Source organism: Rutidosis leptorrhynchoides, chromosome 4 (genome assembly GCF_046630445.1).
Source record: "Rutidosis leptorrhynchoides isolate AG116_Rl617_1_P2 chromosome 4, CSIRO_AGI_Rlap_v1, whole genome shotgun sequence".
NCBI lineage: Eukaryota > Viridiplantae > Streptophyta > Magnoliopsida > Asterales > Asteraceae > Rutidosis > Rutidosis leptorrhynchoides.
Window position 1 is genome coordinate 81840227 of NC_092336.1, and position 17733 is coordinate 81857959.

At 34.7% G+C, this 17733-nt stretch overlaps 3 protein-coding genes across 6 annotated transcripts; 2 read left to right on the forward strand and 1 right to left on the reverse strand.

Moving 5' to 3' along the window:
* The first annotated feature begins 1832 nt into the window (after positions 1-1832).
* On the forward strand, positions 1833-2303 carry LOC139840774 (uncharacterized). The gene has a single exon (XM_071831021.1). It carries the CDS (start codon positions 1833-1835, stop codon positions 2301-2303), a length of 471 nt encoding a protein of 156 aa, XP_071687122.1.
* Positions 2304-3390: 1087 nt separating this feature from the next.
* On the forward strand, positions 3391-7651 carry LOC139839848 (uncharacterized). Of its 4 annotated transcripts, none has more exons than XM_071830023.1 (8): positions 3391-3518; positions 3617-4339; positions 4433-5496; positions 5591-5765; positions 5964-6290; positions 6365-6484; positions 6548-6610; positions 7254-7651. In XM_071830023.1, the coding sequence occupies exons 1-8, from the start codon at positions 3452-3454 to the stop codon at positions 7367-7369; spliced, it is 2655 nt and encodes an 884-aa protein (XP_071686124.1). In that variant the 5' UTR covers positions 3391-3451; the 3' UTR covers positions 7370-7651. The 4 variants fall into 4 exon arrangements, with proteins under 4 accessions (XP_071686124.1, XP_071686125.1, XP_071686122.1 ...); XM_071830024.1 differs by having other exon boundaries at positions 6368-6484; XM_071830021.1 differs by having other exon boundaries at positions 6365-6610.
* A 737-nt stretch (positions 7652-8388) lies between these two features.
* Positions 8389-10067, reverse strand: LOC139839916 (nascent polypeptide-associated complex subunit alpha-like protein 2). The gene is made up of 4 exons (XM_071830127.1): positions 9914-10067; positions 9747-9837; positions 9104-9222; positions 8389-9016 (listed from the first exon to the last, which is right to left on the reverse strand). The coding sequence occupies exons 1-4, from the start codon at positions 9962-9964 to the stop codon at positions 8666-8668; spliced, it is 612 nt and encodes a 203-aa protein (XP_071686228.1). The 5' UTR covers positions 9965-10067; the 3' UTR covers positions 8389-8665.
* Between the last annotated feature and the right edge of the window lie 7666 nt (positions 10068-17733).

Below are 17733 nucleotides of genomic sequence, written 5' to 3' on the forward strand. Positions count from 1 at the left end.
TCAAATTCATGGTGTAAATTTTAGGGCAAATGGTCCGAAAAGGTAACCTAAGTCACCCAATTTGACAATCAAAGTAACCTTTAATTTGGCTAAGCCCAAAAAGGATTGCAATTTAATTTTTGCTCACAAAAAGAAATGCGTGTTCAATATTTTTTAAAAAAATTGAGGTAATATCCAATGAACACAATATCTAAAATCACGATTTACTTCAAATTGAGACTTGGAACAGATTCCTAGAGCTTCGATTATCATTTTTTGTGAAGCAACTAGATCCAAAACATCATGAAAAACTACGAATCGAAATGAACAATTCGTTTGAACAAGTCGACTTGTTCATCCCGATTCGTTGTTTTTCATGATGTTTTGGATCTAGTTGCTTAAAAAGAATGATAATCGAAACTCTAGGAATCTGTTTCAAGTCTCAATATGAAGTAATTCGTGATTTTAAATTTTGTGTTCATTGGATATTACCTCAATTTTAAAAATTTGAACATACAAGCAAAAATTAAATTACAATCCTTTTGGACTTAGCCAAATTGAATGTTACATTAATTATTAAATTGAATAACTTATGTTATCTTTTCGGGTCATATTTTTTAAATTTTAAGACATTTTATCTTTTTTATATATATGTCCATCTCCATCCTTATACATTTGTCTCATATCTATGATATGATATGATCATTCACTATTCACGTTACAAAAACAAACAAATTAGTATTATTATATTATAGTAATTGTCATAATTATAATAATTATTATAAATTGTTGATAAGACATGTGATGTGTAGAGAGAGAGGAAGAAAAAGATAAAGAATATAGTCCCCATCTTCCTTAATTGTAGTACTCTCGGACGTAAACATCTTAACCACCACGTCTTCTATTTTACTATTTATGTCTATATATATATAAGCATATGTTATATATGTTATATACATATACATTCTTTTATCTTGAAACTCAGAATAAAACTTAAACACCTTAGTCATAGTTTGTGAGAAGCAAAGAAAGAAAAAAAGGAAGGAAGAAAGAGATGATGAAGTTGGGGGTTATGGTAGAGCTTTTGGAAGAATACCAAATGGCGATCAACATGTTGAGACGACACATGCGAAACATTAATCGTAATGGTACGACGACAAACACTTTTTCATCGCCATCGACAACCGTCTATGGCCAGCATGAATCGTCATCTTTCCTTGTATTTTTCTAGTTATAAAAGTCCTAAGATCATTCTTCTTTTGATTTGTTTTTTTCATGTGTCTGTTAAGTTTTTGTTGTAGTAACATTTGTATTCTTTCATTAATTAAATATTAAATATTAAATATATATATAGAAAACCAAAGTTTCTTCATATACGTTCTTATTCACTCCAAAAATAACACAACAATTCTAATCGAATTCAAATGGGATTCAATTAATCTCAAATGATCTCGTTTCCATCTCCAATTGCAATCGACCCATTTTTCCGACAACTTACAATCACCATCATCACCATCAGTATCCAATTAAAATACGGAGTAATCTGTTAAACTTAATAGCTAGAATCTCATCTCCTAGCCATTGTTAAATCACGGGATAATCAACACAATCACGATTACAAACTGTAATCAATCAATCTTATTGTCAATGATCAATCTTCAAAGTTATAGACTAACAAAAAATATAAATACAAAATCTCTGAATAACCTAGAACTATAGTTGATCACAGAGTATGAGAATTTTTTGCCAATCAATATTACTTCGAGGTTGACATTTTTAACACTGTATTGGATATGATAATTCAAGAGCTTAATGATCGATTTAATGAGGTAAGTACTAAATTGCTTAATAATATGGCGGCTTTAAGCCCACGCAATTCATTTTGTATGTTTGATGCATCTAAGTTAATGAAGTTGAGTGAGATGTATCTTATGGATTTTAATAAAGGGGAAAGAGATCATCTTAAGCGTGAACTTGACATCTATTATGAGGTTATACGTCGAGATGACAAGTTTTCTAACTTAAAAGGGATTGACGACCTTGCTAAATTGATGGTTGAAACTCAAAAGCATCTTTTGTATCGTTATGTCTATTGGTTAGTAAAACTTGCTTTGGTTTTGCCTGTTGCAACCGCAAAGGGCGAGAGGTGTTTTTCGACAATGAAGCTTGTAAAATCAGATTTGCGTAGTCGAATGAATATTGATGATTTTCTGAACGGTTGTCTTCTTGTTGCCATAGAAAAAGAAACACTTGTTAGTGTTACCATTGAAGCAATTTTGGACCGTTTTCAACGAATGAAATATCGTAGGGGAAATTTGTATTAGATGATAACTTGGTCTTTTAATGTTGGGTTAAAGCCAAAAATATGCTACAAACTTATACAAATGTACCGATGTCGCCCACAAACTCATTTCCGTCCTACTGTCACCTACAAACTTTCAAAAAATGTTTTAATATCAACATTTTATAGTTTTGACCTGTTACATACTAATTTTGACCTGATAATTTTTTTTTTTTTTTTTTTTTTTTTAGAATTAAGATCCAATCCACGAACGACACGTGTTGATTTTAACCAGTTTAGCCGGTAGGAAGTCATTTTTGTTTACATTGGTACACTTTTTAAAAGTTTTTGTTTACATTGGTACACTTTTTGAAAGTTTGTAGGCGACAGTAGGACGAAAATGGGTTTGTGGGCGACATCGGTACATTTGTGTAAGTTTGTAGCCTATTTTTGGCTTTAACCTTTTAATGTTTAATCAAACCATACTTTGTCTACGCGATATATTATAGTATTATTTTGTGACACCATCGATTTAAAATTCTGGTTTCGCCTCTGGGTCACCATTTGTTTATATTATCACACTTTTTTTGAAAGTACGTGACATACACTGGTATATTTTTGGTTATATAGCTTAAATTATACTCCATCCGTCTTATTGTAAATGTTCACATTTGACTTTTAAAATTTTTCTTTGTCAACTTTGCCGTAAATATTTGTATTTGTGTTATATATTATTTGATTAAAATTATATAAATGAAATCGGGTTTAAAATTCAATCCATTCATATACATTTTATCAAATATTATGTAACAAAAATAAAGATATTTACGATAAAAGTTGATAAAAAAAAATTAAAAGTCAAATGTGTATACTTAAAATGGGATGGAAGAAGTAACAAAAGTATAACGATTATTCATGGTTTTAACCGTTAATAAAAATTGCCTTTCTTTTTAGAAATAATAATAAAATAATAATAATAATAATTATAATAATAATAATAATAATAATAATTTCTTAATGTAAAATTTGAATGGATTTCTGAAAAGTCATCTCCCTTAACCAAATGGTCCAAACCAGGCGGCATAAAGTAGAAAAAAAGGAATTACGTAGCGTCACTTCCTGTTTCACTTGCAGAATATAATAATGGTGCATTACTGTTTTTTTTACTATTAATAGTAGAAATCAAAATCAATGAAATTAAATCAAAATTCAAAGTTGAAAACTAAAACCAGATACCATCATCACAAGTCCCCCACTGGTACGTAACCCTAATTTTCATCTCTATTAATTAACTATAGTTTCATGTTATTCATCTTTACAAAACCTAATTAGTATGTTTTCATTTTATTTAAACAGACGCTGAAATGACAAATTTAGGGTATTATTTTTCATCATCATCATCATCTTCAAATTTGTCACCATTAGCGCCACCCTTTACTGTTGAACGATCTAACCCTAATAAGCTCAATTCAACTTCAAACCTAGATTTTAATTTCAGTAGCAAATCAGATGAATTAACTACCAACAGTAGTTCCGTTTGGTCCCAATTTCACTCTTCAAATGCCTCACAAGGTTTAGATGCTGATTCGATTAGGATCGCAACCGTTCCTGATGCTAATTCAACAACAAATCCTTATTACTATTTTAATATGAATATGAATTCGAATTCTAGTGTTGAATCAGGCTTCCAACACGAAAATCAGCATTTTTTCGGTGCTCGGACTAAATATCCTGATGCTGTAAACTCATCGTGTACTCTTAGTTCGACTTCGCAGCCGAACCTGATAAATTCACAAAGCCCTTACAATTGGACTTTAGATCGGGACACTATTAATTCACCAAACACTCTTAACTGGTCTTCTATGGAATCGAGTATTAAGTCAGGGTTAGAACCTGTAAATCAGTCTGATGGCCATTTGTTTGGTGTAAAACGGAGTCCGCAACCTAAAACATGGAATTACGTTAATGATAATAACGGAAGTGGGAGTTTGTTTCGTGATTACATGCCTTCTCAAGTTGATTATGGCCTAGGCTTGTCAGGATCAGCAAGATATAGTAGACAAGCTGATGGATCACAAGGTGATGAGCCTCTTGCTTTATCATTTTGTTAATTTTTTTAATACTACATTAGCATTATATAAAGTTTATCGTGTAATCGAGGTAATTGTGCAGGAAAAGAAGATTATTTGCTTGGAGGAATGTCAGATATTGCTAGAGAAAACAACATCGGGCCTTCAATTATTCTAAAGTCTCAAGATGCATCATTTTCTTCAACAAATCAAGGCAATGTTTCTAGTGGTTTTTCGGATGAACAAACGATTACGTGGAATGGCGGGACATCATATTTTGAGAAAAGACCAATCATGCTTGATTTCTCTAGTGGTTACATATCTCCATCAATAACAAAATCTTCACCTTCTATTGTGATAAAACCTTCAGTCAAAGTTCCTCCCTTTTCAACTCGGGGTGCAGTTTCTACAAACAGTACAACAATATTTAACAGCAATGATGATCTCTTTAGTCATAAACCCTTGAAAGAAAAGGGTCATGAAGCCAAAGATAAGTTTTTAACTTCAAACCAACTGAGCGATCAGAGAGATGCATCGAACAAGAGTTCTACTGATGGTCGGTTAAATTTTGAGTTCAAAGCAAGTACAAATATGGAAGTTCCTAATATCAAAAGCTCTAAAGATTCAAAATTTGCTGCAAATGTTTCAGAACATTTTGATCATCCGAATTCTTCAGAAGATTCTCCATGTTGGAAAGGAGCTCCCGTTCGGTATTCATCATCTGGGTCCTCCTCAGAAGCAGATTCATCTCAGCATCCTATGAAAAAACAACAAAAAATTAATGTTGTGGAGCCCGAGATGAAAATCCGATCAAGTGATGCAGTCGAGGACAAAACCATGCATGTTTCTGTCGGAAATGATGATAATCTTGTACCAACTGAAATCTTGGATTTGAATGTTGTTGTTAAAGCACTGAGTAACCTTTCACAGTTGCTTTTGCTTCATAGTTCAAAGGATGAATATGGATTAAAGGAAAATGATCACAAGACCCTCGCTGATGTCATTCACAATCTTAATCTGTGTGTATCTAGAAAAAACCAACAAGTGGGTCCTGCACAAGATGATCACGAAAGTTATTTTGATGGTTCCGCTAAAAACACTGTAGAACTACAGGGTGCCTCTTTGAGGGACAATGATGATCTACCGAAAGATTATAATATGATTCAGGTAATTACTTTGTTCTTTCCAGTGATTGGATTTTGTTTTGTATTAACATTAGATTTGAAAAATCTTGATCGCTTGAATAATGTTAATTGAGCAGAAAATAAAAAGGTTACTGGATGAGAATTTAGAGTACAAGGAGGACAAGGATCTATCTTCTGATACTCTTTTGTACAAAAATCTGTGGCTTGAAACTGAAGCAGAGCTGTGTGCCTCGAGCTACAGAGCTCGTTTTGAGCGTATCAAGAGAGAAATGAACAAATCTAAACCATCAGGTATTGCTTAATTTGTGACTATTATTATTGAAACCAGGACCAGCTCATTTTGGCCCGTTTAAAAATGTGTTTTTTTAGATATGTTTTTTTAGATATGAAACCATTTCAATGTGTTCGTGTTTTGCTACCTTTATATGTATTCACGCAGGATAAAAATCTCTAATGTTTATGGCCACTAAATGTACATTATGTTTTCAGTCCCAGATGTATCTGAAGTTGCTTCTGACAAAAAGAAAGTTTCAACTTCCAATTTGTCACCAATTGCTGCCAAACTAATGCATGAAGCTGCTGCTAGCAATATAACAAAGACCCATGAACAATATCCATCTTTTTCGGGTGTCATTGACCATATCGATGATGTTGAGAATACAGTGATGACACGTTTTAATATTTTGAAACGTCGTGAACAGTCTAATCCATTTAACTTGGAAGAGAAAAAACATGATGATGATCAAGAATATGTTGGTAATGAAATTCCAAGCTCTATAGTGGCTAAGGAACCCCATTGGCAACAGCATCTACCTGGTAAAGTTAATGGAAATGTATATAAAAATCTTACATTATAATGTCAAACTGACGACTAACTTGTCAATATGTAGCAAACGATGCAGTTACGATTCCTACTTATGGTAACCAGAGGTTACATTACTCACTTGCCATGGAGGATGAGAATGTTGAACACGCAGTTATGGCTAGGTTGAATATTTTGAAATCTCGAGGTGAGTCCAGTTCTGTTAATATTGAATGTGAACATCTTGAAGATGATCGTGCTGAAGTTGCAGGTAAAGAAAGTCAGGGTTTTGGTGTAGCTGTTGGACCTCATTTTAAACATCTGGCTGGTAAAGGTAATCAACTAATTATATCTTATTTGCTCATCTAAACAAATGAACATGGCCTCAAATATTAGAGGCATAAAAATTAGTGGGTCAGGTGGGTTGAGGAAATGGATCAATTTTGGTGTTGATGAGAATGAATTGGGTTCACCTTAAGTAGTTTATGTTCCAGTTTTTTTACCTTTAAATTGTTAAATATTACAGTATTTAGACAAATTATCACGGATGGTCCCTGTGGTTTATATCAGAAATCATCGGTGGTCCCTGTACTTTCTTTCCGTCAAAGATGGTCCCTGTGGATATGCGCCACAGGGACCATGGGTGATTCAAAATGCAAACCACGGGGACCATCCATGACGAAAAAAAAGGGCAGGGACCACCAGTGATTTTTGATACAAACCACAAGGACCATCCGTGATATTTTGTTCAGTACTTATGTAATATTTTTAACATAGTGTTTAGGAGCTATGCACTGAAAGACATATAAGTCTTGACATTTATATATTAGGCGTATTGGTACATAACTACCTAAACTTTTGATTTTATTATCTATTTGATTAATTATTGAGGTGATAAAATTAATTATTTTACAAGCCAATTGGTGAAACTTGCAACATCTTAAAACTGTTAAGAGAGTTTGATTATGGTGATGCAGAAGAGGAAGTGGCACCAGGCTCTGGTGGGACAAGCCTGATACATAACCAGTTCGAGTCTGGGTCATACACTACTTGTGGTGGATCGTCCGACTGGGAATATGTCATGAAAAGATGAGCTTTCAAGGAACAGAGTCTAAACTGATATGATTGTTAATGTCCCTTTCAGTCTCAGGAGGTACATTGTATCAAGTTTGGTAGTGTAATTGGCAACATATATGTGTTCGAGTTGCATTGTATAAAGGTGGTTTTTCTTTACCTTGAAACTTTGTATAAAGGGGAATGTTTTTACCTTTCAACTCAGGTTATGTATGATGCATAATGAGCAAACTTATATACGATAATCTAATCGAAGTATCTATAACCCTTGGATTTCCGAACTCATCTTAATACTTTACAAAATCAAGATGATAATTTATCATTTTACCACTATCTTACTATGATAGTCAGATGTACTAAATGATGATATCAAACTAGTATTATGGGAATCAAATGCGTTGAGAGGATGGTGTGTTTAGATATTGTTACCTGGTGGTAGTATCCTGAGTATTGGCGACAGATTAGGGTGATTCTATTGGTGTTGCAGTTTGGGGTTCCGGTTATTGGTAGCAGAGTTTTGGTGGTGTTTGGTTGACGGCGTTGGGAGTGGTTTGGGTGGCTCGGGATATCCTTTTGTAAGATTTGTTAGTGTGCGGGTCGTGTTTGCATTGTTTCATCCTTCATGGTCTCAGTGCGGTCATGGCTTGGTGTTCCTTCTGTCATTTGGTTGGGTCGGGATGTCGCATGTCCTTTTCATCGGAAGGTCACTTGTTTATTGTCTTCATTTGTTGTGCAACGTTTCTGATAATGTTAAACCTCGGATGTTTTGCATGAAGATGTGGGTGGATGATAGTCTCAATGGTTGTAGGCTTATGGGTATGTTGGCAAAACTAGCCGATAGATGTTAACTTTTCGTATGTATTTAAAGTGTTTGATAGAGTAACTAAAACTGTTAAAATTAAAAGCAAAATGCAAAAATTAACATTTTTTTCAAATAATAGTTAATTTAAATTTTAGCTTCTAACTTATTCCTGTGTCTAGAAGTTTTAAGTTCTTTTAATCAAAAGAAGCTTTTTATTAGATGGGAAGTTTTTCATATAAATTAAAAACTGCATACCATGCCCTATATCAATTGATGTAACAAACAGGCTGTTTCACCTTCATTTGTAACTCAGTTGACCTTAAATGTTGTGTAATGATAATATTAGTAATTTCTGTTTTAGCAAAGAAAAAGAAAAACAATATCTTAACACCTCGAATCACCAAATAGTACCGAAACTGCTAAATATCAAATGTATCCAAAAAAACATTAAGGAAACAAAACGTAAAACCATCATTGTTTGTATGAAAAAAAAAGGCTAAATGCTCAGACAATCTAATTAGTGAGCTCCATGATAGCACTGACGATATCCCCATCGTGCTTCTTGAGAGCCTTGACCGCCTTTGGCCTCGACACACCTGCTTGTGTCATAACCAACTCAATATCTTTAGGCTGAACACCAGTTTCATCAACCTCCTCATCTTCATCTTCCTGCTCAGCAGCAGCAGTCAAAGCAGAAGCATCTGATTTAGCCATAACAGAACTTAAATCAGGCATTTTAAACTGCTGAGCAGCTTGAGTCTGCAACTGTGAGCTTAGATCGTCAATCTTTGCTTCCCCAAATATCACATAAGTTTCAGAATTCGGGCTCTTGAAGACATCAGGTTTTGATATAGAAAACATCATCTGCATTGATATCATCATCAAGAAATGCAACAAATAAACACCACTCGCACAAATTGAATCATTAGCGTGTCAAATAAAATAGCTTACGTTCTTTGTTTTCTTAATGGTGACTCTACTAACGCCAATAACTGCCTGCATACCGAGCTTCAACATCGCCTTACGGCTCTTCTTCTCACTCCGGCTCTGCTTAGAGCTGTCACTCACACCTACATTACATTTTTCCAAAAATAATTACAAACAGCACTTTAGATTTGCATAACTATGGCTATAACGATATTTAATTAGCTTTGAAAATTAATTAAATACTAGCAATTGCATTTACTGTTAATAATTCAATCTAATAATTACTTTTATCTGTATTATAAATTACAAATTCTGATTTTCATAAAAAGATATCCCTAAAAGTTGCATCACATTGAACTAAACTAAACCTGCAAATTCTGGTAATTAAAAAATTACCAAATCAATGAGTTCATTAAAGATAAACCTACAAATTCTCGTATTTAAGAAAATTAAGAGTTCATTGCAGATGCACCTTAACGTTAGCAAAACTCTAATATAAAGAGTACTCATTACAATATTTGAAATTATTTAAACCGCGTATCTGATTATATTCAAGTAGAATATGGCAATAAGCCCAACTAATTTATAAAAATAAGTTAAAAACATCTGCAACAAGTTTAATTAGCAATCAAATATACCAATTAGTTAGATAAATGGAGGATAAAACCTTGGATGGCGTCTTCTTCATCGGAATCAGCGTCTTCATCGTTAATATCATCATCGTCCTTAACGTCCTCAATGGTTGGGTGATCGTCATGCTATACGATTATTAGATTATTATATAGTTTAGAGAAATAATAAATATATGATGATGTAAATAAGATTAAGTATTACCTCAAGCTTCTGGTGCTGAGTTTCGATTTCTTCGACAACGGCGCCTGTCATTGTTGATGGTGGACGTAGCTATGTGATAATTTTTTTCACAGCTGCTACTCGTAGTGGTGGTTATGGTTAGGGTTTTCTTCTATTAACCGGTTGAAGGATTGGGCCTAGCCCACTTTGTTATTCACTTTCTCACTTATCCTTAATGTACATTATCTATCTATATCTACTTAAACTTTTAAATTTATGACACTGTGTGTATTAGATGATAACTAGATTCGGAAGCCAGCGCGTTGCTGCGGTTCTCAATGTTTTTGTCATAAAGTTTTTGCAATAACGTGTTTTGACAAAACATTTGTTGTACGCATTTAGCGTTGATTATTTACTCATTTATCCCCACTATAAATTTATAGACATTTATTTTTATTATGTTTTTGAGAGCAAAATATATGAAAAATGAAAGGATTTATACTCCGTAATATTGCAGTATTTTTTTGATTAAAAAAAGTTGGAAGATGCAACGGCCAACTGGACTTCGTATTTGGTAGCCACATGATTTGGTCAACAATTACTTTACTACTTTGTCTTACCCCTTTACTCTCGATTAATCGAATAGGTGGTTTCGGTCGTGAGATAAAAAATTAGTTTTCCAACCCGATATCATATTTCGCTGCGGGATGATTTTGATCGGTTAACGATAAGTTAATTATACGTAAAAGGAAAACGGTTACCGGTAATATTAACATACTCTAAAGTTTATATAGAGTATAATATAAGAATTTAATTTAATTGATGTTCGAAATATAAATCTTTACAATTTTATGTAGGTTCAATGTTTTGTGTAACACATATTGAAGCTAAAAAAAAGAACTTAAAGTGGTAATATTTATAACTTAGAGGTTCAGTTTGTCATTTTCATCGTAAATGGGGGTGTAAATAAAAAAATAATAAAGTAAAATGGGTTGATTTCATCCACATATCCATCCTACCCTATCTTTAGTACTCCGTATTCTCTCCTTTAACAGCTTATTATCCTCTCCACCGATCTTCCCCAATTTTCCATTCTCATTTTCACTACCATTATAATATCTTACACTAAAATCATAAAAAAAAAATCAAGAAAAATTATATCGATGGTTGCGGTTGACTCGGTGGTTTCCAGTAGTTCCGACCACCTGAACTCGATTTAGTTTTTCGGTTTTTCTAACACCCCACGCTCAATAGAGTTGTACTATTTATATGGTTAGTTGTACCGTGTGCATATTTAGTTGTAATATATATGTGAATCGCTAGTTGTACTCAAGAATGCAGGTAAGAAAAAAATTATTATTTTTGATTTTTTTTACAATAGTAAGGTGTTGGCCGACGGTGAAGGTCGACGGCGGCGTCGGCTGTTGTGATCGTAACTGTTGCCGGAAGTAGCTTTCCACCGCCACTCTCGTGGTGTGTTGGGCTATTGTAGTTGTTCTCCTACAGGAGGTCCAGCACTTGACATTTATCAGAGCCACGGTCGTGAAAAACCCGACTCAAAAACTTGACTTTTCAGGTATGTGTTTTTTCTAACCACTACCAAACCGTCCTATGTTCAGATTTGTTTATTGATCGGTTAATTTTTAGATTTGTTTTTGTTCCTTTAATATATATGTTTATCGTTCCCCCCCCCCCCTTAAATCAGACAATTGGGTGGACTCGTGAGGTATTTGATATTCTGGGTGTCTTTTAAGTTTTCAGGTATGTTTATATATTTCATCAAACACTAAATTGCCCTTTGTTCCGGAAGTTTGTCTCATGTGTGGATCTGGATGTTTTTTGTTTAGATCAGATTTGATGGTGGTTGAAAGTTGTGGACGGTGACGGTCGTAGCCGGCCGTGAAATCGGCAGTGGTAGGTGGCAGTGCATGGTGGTGTAAAGTGGCTGATGGTGGCGGTTGCAGGTGGTTGGTGGACATGGAATACTGGTGTAGATGGAAAAGAGACCCAAAAACTAATAAGTTCATGGTTTTTTTCTTTCTTTTTTTTTGAATATATGTAAAAAGACGAATATTAACTGGTGGTCGGAAAAAAAAAAACTACTGTAGCTAGAGTTCGCTACAGTAGCTACAGTTCGCTACAGTGTTTTTGGGGTATGTGGTGGGTTATGATTGGAGGGTGTTGTCCATATTTAGTATATAGTATAATATTTGTATTGAAAGCAAATATATTAATATTAAAAATATTAATATTAATGAATATAATTACAATGCAACATTCATTTGTTCATAAACCAAGTTAGTTTCTGCCCGATAGCACAAAACAGTACAATACATCGAATCAGTATCAAAAGCGCCACAAAAAGGTCCACTTAACACTTATGCATTTTCAGAATATGCATTCTGATTATCATAAGTCACGTGGGCAGCATAACGATTAGAAAACTGCCAAATTAAACAACATTGCAGTACTGATCTGCATCCGTACGGTTGCACATGCATCCGTACGGTTGCAAGTCCATCCGTACGGTTGCATCGTGCACCCGTATAGTTGCACACCCACTGCCTGGTTGCACCAACACCCCCTGCATCCGTACGGTTGCACCCGTACGGTTGCACAGTCTACCCATGCGGTTGCAAGCTGCAACCGTACGGTTGTATTCATCGAGCAACAGCAGCAGAAACTGACGGGTTTCGAACCAAAATCACCCAAATCTCGATTTTAAACGTTTTGACTGAACGAAGCTTAGAAAACGTTTATAACAACTAAAGGAACATAAACCATAACGTTTTACACCAAACCAACATCAAAATCAAACAATTTGACATCAAAACCCACTTAGATAAAAACCTAACTAAAGACTCCATTTAAACACAGATTACATCATGAAAACGAATGATTCTTATCTTGTTATGACCACGAAATCAAAAGCAATTGATTACATGTAACGACTCGACTTTTTCGACTTACTTTTGTGCTTGTTGTTATCACGAAATTGCGTATCTGTGCGTACTGAGCTATATGATGTTCTGGGATCATAATTCATACTAATTACTTTCGTTAATACCTTACAACGTGCCATTAAGTACTTAGATACTTAACTTGATCCTCAAATACTTTTATGACCGTTAGTGTCACTTGACGATTAGAACGAGCTATGTATTTTGGTACACGTTTAACTTTGGTTATAATTAGAATATTATGACTACGTAATACTAGTTGTTATTTTATAATAACAATTACTTGGATTTTTAGATGCTTAATTACGCTTAGTAATTTACTAGAACACACTAGTTAGTCTTGTTGGACTTTCTACCTTATTGGACTTAAGCCCACCCTACTCTAGCTAGTGGACCATTTAATTAGCCCAATTTTTATGGACTAGTGACCTATTAAGATGTAGGACAAAAATCCATTTATAAGAGCCAACATACTAGCATTTTTATTAACCATTACTAGGAATGTTGCATGGGATCCTAACAATAAGCACCAACTTTAGACCATCACTAACCAAAAAGTAAAAAGGTGTCCCCTTTATCCCCCCATGAACCTACGGCCACCACCACCCTCCCCATTATAAATACCAAGCCATTTCCACCCATTTCTCACTTGATCTCATTCTCATTTTACACACACTTACTCTCTTATTTTCTCTATAGTTTTTCTCACACTTAAAACTTGTAAGTTTCTTGATTTTCTTCTTCTTTTTCCTTCTTCATTTTCGAAATCATCATCATCTTTATAAGATCAAGCTTGTTAGCTTTTTTGATCTTGTTATATCTTGTAGATTCAAACTTTGATTTGAATCCTTCAAGAACATTAAAGATTCAAGCTTTCTAGCTTTGAATCTTCATTTACTTGTTAGATCTAAGTTCTCTAGCTTATGATCTCCTTATTTTGTTAGAAATATCAAAACTTGTGTTTATGATCTTCATGAAACTTGAAGATCTAGCTTCATGCTTTCAAGATCTTCAAGAACATAAAAGATTCAAGCTTTCTAGCTTTGCAATCTCATAACTTTTGTTAAAAGGATCCAAGCTCTCTAGCTTAGTGTAACATCCCGCATTTTTCCGTTAAATTATTTTAACGCCCGTCTTTTTATTTTAAATAATATCCTTCGTGACTAGATTCGTATCCTACGTTAGCTAACATTCTTAATAATTTTCGTTATTGGATTATAACATCTCCCGTTAATGTGCGTATCTAAAATATCTCGTTTAGGTAATTCACGCACCCGCTTATAAACTAGAGGGACTAGACTTGCCAAAAGACCAAACCTTTGACTAGGTCAAAGTGGTCAACACCCACCTCCTTCTTTCATTTTCCATTTCATTTCCCTTTTCTTAAATACTTTCACCATTTTTCTCTCAATCTTCAAAACAAGAATTCATCATCTAAATTCGGATTAGGAGGCTAGCAACAAAACAAATTACATATTTGAAATCCTCTCTTCATCCTCTACAACTCGATACCAATTTCATCTCATTTGGGTAACTTTCTAAAATCACTAGATTTTGTGTCCTTGATGTTTTTAAATTATAAAGTTGTTAATTAGTGTCTATAGCTCAAGTCTAAAATGAATATATGATTTATATGCTCAATTTGTTGTTTTGGAGTAACTAGCATGAACTTGAAAATGAGTTTGCTTAATCTTTGATTTTGGATGAGTTAATGTTGTTAAATTGTTTAAGTTCATGTTTTAATTGTGTTACTAGTATCACTAGCTTCGTTTTGATGCGTAGGTTGATTAAGAAAACTTCAAATACATGATTAGTGATTTTTGTGAATTTTGGTTAGGGTTTGATAAGCCTAAAACGAACTTTTGATGTTTTGAATGCCATGAAATGTTATTAGTAAGTGTTTAGTTGTAATGTATGTTTCATTACCTTCAAAACGGCATACCATATGTGTGAATTGGATTCCCGAATCTTAAAATGAGTTTTGAGAACTTGAAACTTTGAAAATAGACTTTTAATGACCACTTGACGAGAAATTGGTTATTGAAAATGATGTTTTTGTTTGATGAGACATGTTTAGTTGTATCCCTTGTCAAAAGAGCTTTCCAACGATATAAGATACGCGTTCTAAGTGTTTACGGTTTGTGTTTTGTGTTTGTTTGAGTTTTGATTTGGGACTTGGCCATTTGAGACTGACCAGGTACCAGCACACGTTAAGTGCCGCGGCGCGGCAAGCCTATGTCGCGGCGCGACATTAGGCGTCTCCAGATTTCTGTTTCCATTGTACATTATACGAAAAATGTGTGGCATGCTAGGGACCTCCGATTCACATGTAACTTGTTCTAACATGCTTATATATGAATAACTAGCACAGAAAAATAGTTCGGGACCCGACCCGAACGTGTTGACTTTTTCGTTGACTTTGACCCGACTCAAGTTTGACTTTTTGTCAAACTTAACTAAATGATTATGCAATCTTTCTAACATGATTCTTTACTTGTATCTTGCATGAAACTCGACAATTTGATTCGCATGATATATAATCGAGTCGTAACGAGCCATAGGACTAATTGAACATCTTTGACCGATCGTGTTTACCGTTATTGATACAACCCTAATTGTTTAGGTCAAGACTAAACAACTTTCATGCACACGTTTACTTTGTGAAGTACCTTTATTACTCGTGCACTCGAGGTGAGATCATAGTCCCATCTTTTAACAACTTTTATACTTTTAAATCATGGGATGAGAAACATATACAGTTTTATACTACATACTTTTATGCTTTGAACACAAGTACGAAAACAAACATTCCACGTGCGAGTTTAGAACGAAATGCCTCAATTCGATTATCATTAGTTACACTTGCCGGGTGTAAGCGAGAACTTATGTTGTATGGATCCATATGGGTTTGACAAACCCTCATTCAGACGGTTCGCTACCGTTATGCGGATGAAATATATTTTCGTGTTTTAGTGTAGGTTCTAACACTGTGTGATGGGGTAACGTTGGTTAAGTCTTGATAATTGAGTGCTCGCGTATAACAACACTTTTGGAATGCAAATGATTTGCATAATCTACGTTATGGAAATACAAAATCTTGTGGTTCAAAAACAACGTTTATTACTACACCTATGATTTCACCAACGTTTTCGTTGACAGTTTTCTATATATTTTCTCAGGTTCTTGAATGAGAAATGATACATGCTTCCGCTCACTTTTGATACTTGCTTGGATGTCGAGTATACATGCATACATGGAGCATCTTTTGACTTTACATTTACTTGTGTCGCATGGGTTTCATTTGTACTTATAAACTTTGTAACGTAACTCGTTGTAGAACTACTTTTGTAAACTTGAAAATTCTTTACATTTTGTAACAACCCAAACCAAACCACGAACAACCTGTGATTAAATATAAAAAAAAAAAAAAAAATTTGTTTGTTCAGCAACTGGTGCGGCGCGCCATAAGGCCGCGCGGCGCGCCAAACTGGTCTGTCCTAAAAAGTTTGAAATGCGAAAAAGATTGGACACTTCCCGACCTAATTAGACAAAATGCTTTTAACCACGCATTCATATTTGTAAAACTAACACGTTCCATTAATAAAATTAGTTTTACGAAGACCAGGCCCACATCGGCCGTTTTACGACTTTCGTACGAAAATACAAGTTTTCAATCACAAGACTTTTAATACAAATAAAGCCGAGCATGGCGATTGAGGATACGCTACCCAATCCTAATCAATCCAAAAGCAAGCCTTCTAAAGCAACTACGCGAGTCACTAGTTCCCACGCTTACCCGAGCCACCGTCTCCAAGCAATCTATAAAAATGTAAACAACGAGAGGGTAAGCTAACGCTTAGTGAGTGAAAATATACTACATACATATATATGCATAAAATGGACACGCCACACAATAATCAAATACCGCATACCGGAGCATCCAAGCATAAAGGCAAGCTAAGCTAAGCATACCGTACAATCACTAAGCAACAAGCTAAATATGTATCAACAAACATAAGTTCACCAACGACGATGTGAACAACGCCAAGAAGCTACACCCGGAGGGTTAGTTACATCACGACGGTACAACAATACATATATAACAATATAAACAAATAAGGTTAACCCATTACCGAATACCAAACACCACAACGAAGATTGGCCGAACTATACGAGCCTTAGTAATCCGAAACCACACGAGTTTACTATCTTCACGACATCGAGGTTGGCCGAACTACACGAGCCTTAGTAATCCGAAACCACACGAGATTACTACCTCAAAAAGATGACCGAACTACACGAGTCATCGTGAATTCGAACTACACGCGATTCACTTCTTCAATAACAAAACCCACGGTCACGGGATTATAAAGTCCACCACATCGGGGTTATCCAAAACCACATCACAATACATGTGATAACGTACACACAAGTGTACACCTCACCAAAAGGAGGTCAACCAAAATGCACAACCGTGCCAATTGGACTCATACAAAAGTCCATCAAATCCACCTATATGTGAAGTGAGCTCTATAACCGAGAACCACTTCACCCGACCCGCACCCATCCTACACATACATATGCACATAGGATATTAACACTCACCTTGTCGCCTTGATGAAACTCCTCCAAATAATCCACAACTCGTCAATGGAAAGCACCTATTCCATAATCATAAATACCACAACACAATTAGGATGGATTTACAAACCAACCCAATTCGACACTTAGTGCAATTTCGACCCAATTGCACTTCCAAGCATAAACCGTGCCCAAACTAACCAATAATCACTAACACAAGTGATAATGGTCCTAATATTCCAATTAAACCCGAACACAAGTGTTAAACACCTATCGTTCTCAAAATCGCCATTAAACCCTAATTTTGACCCATAAAGTCAA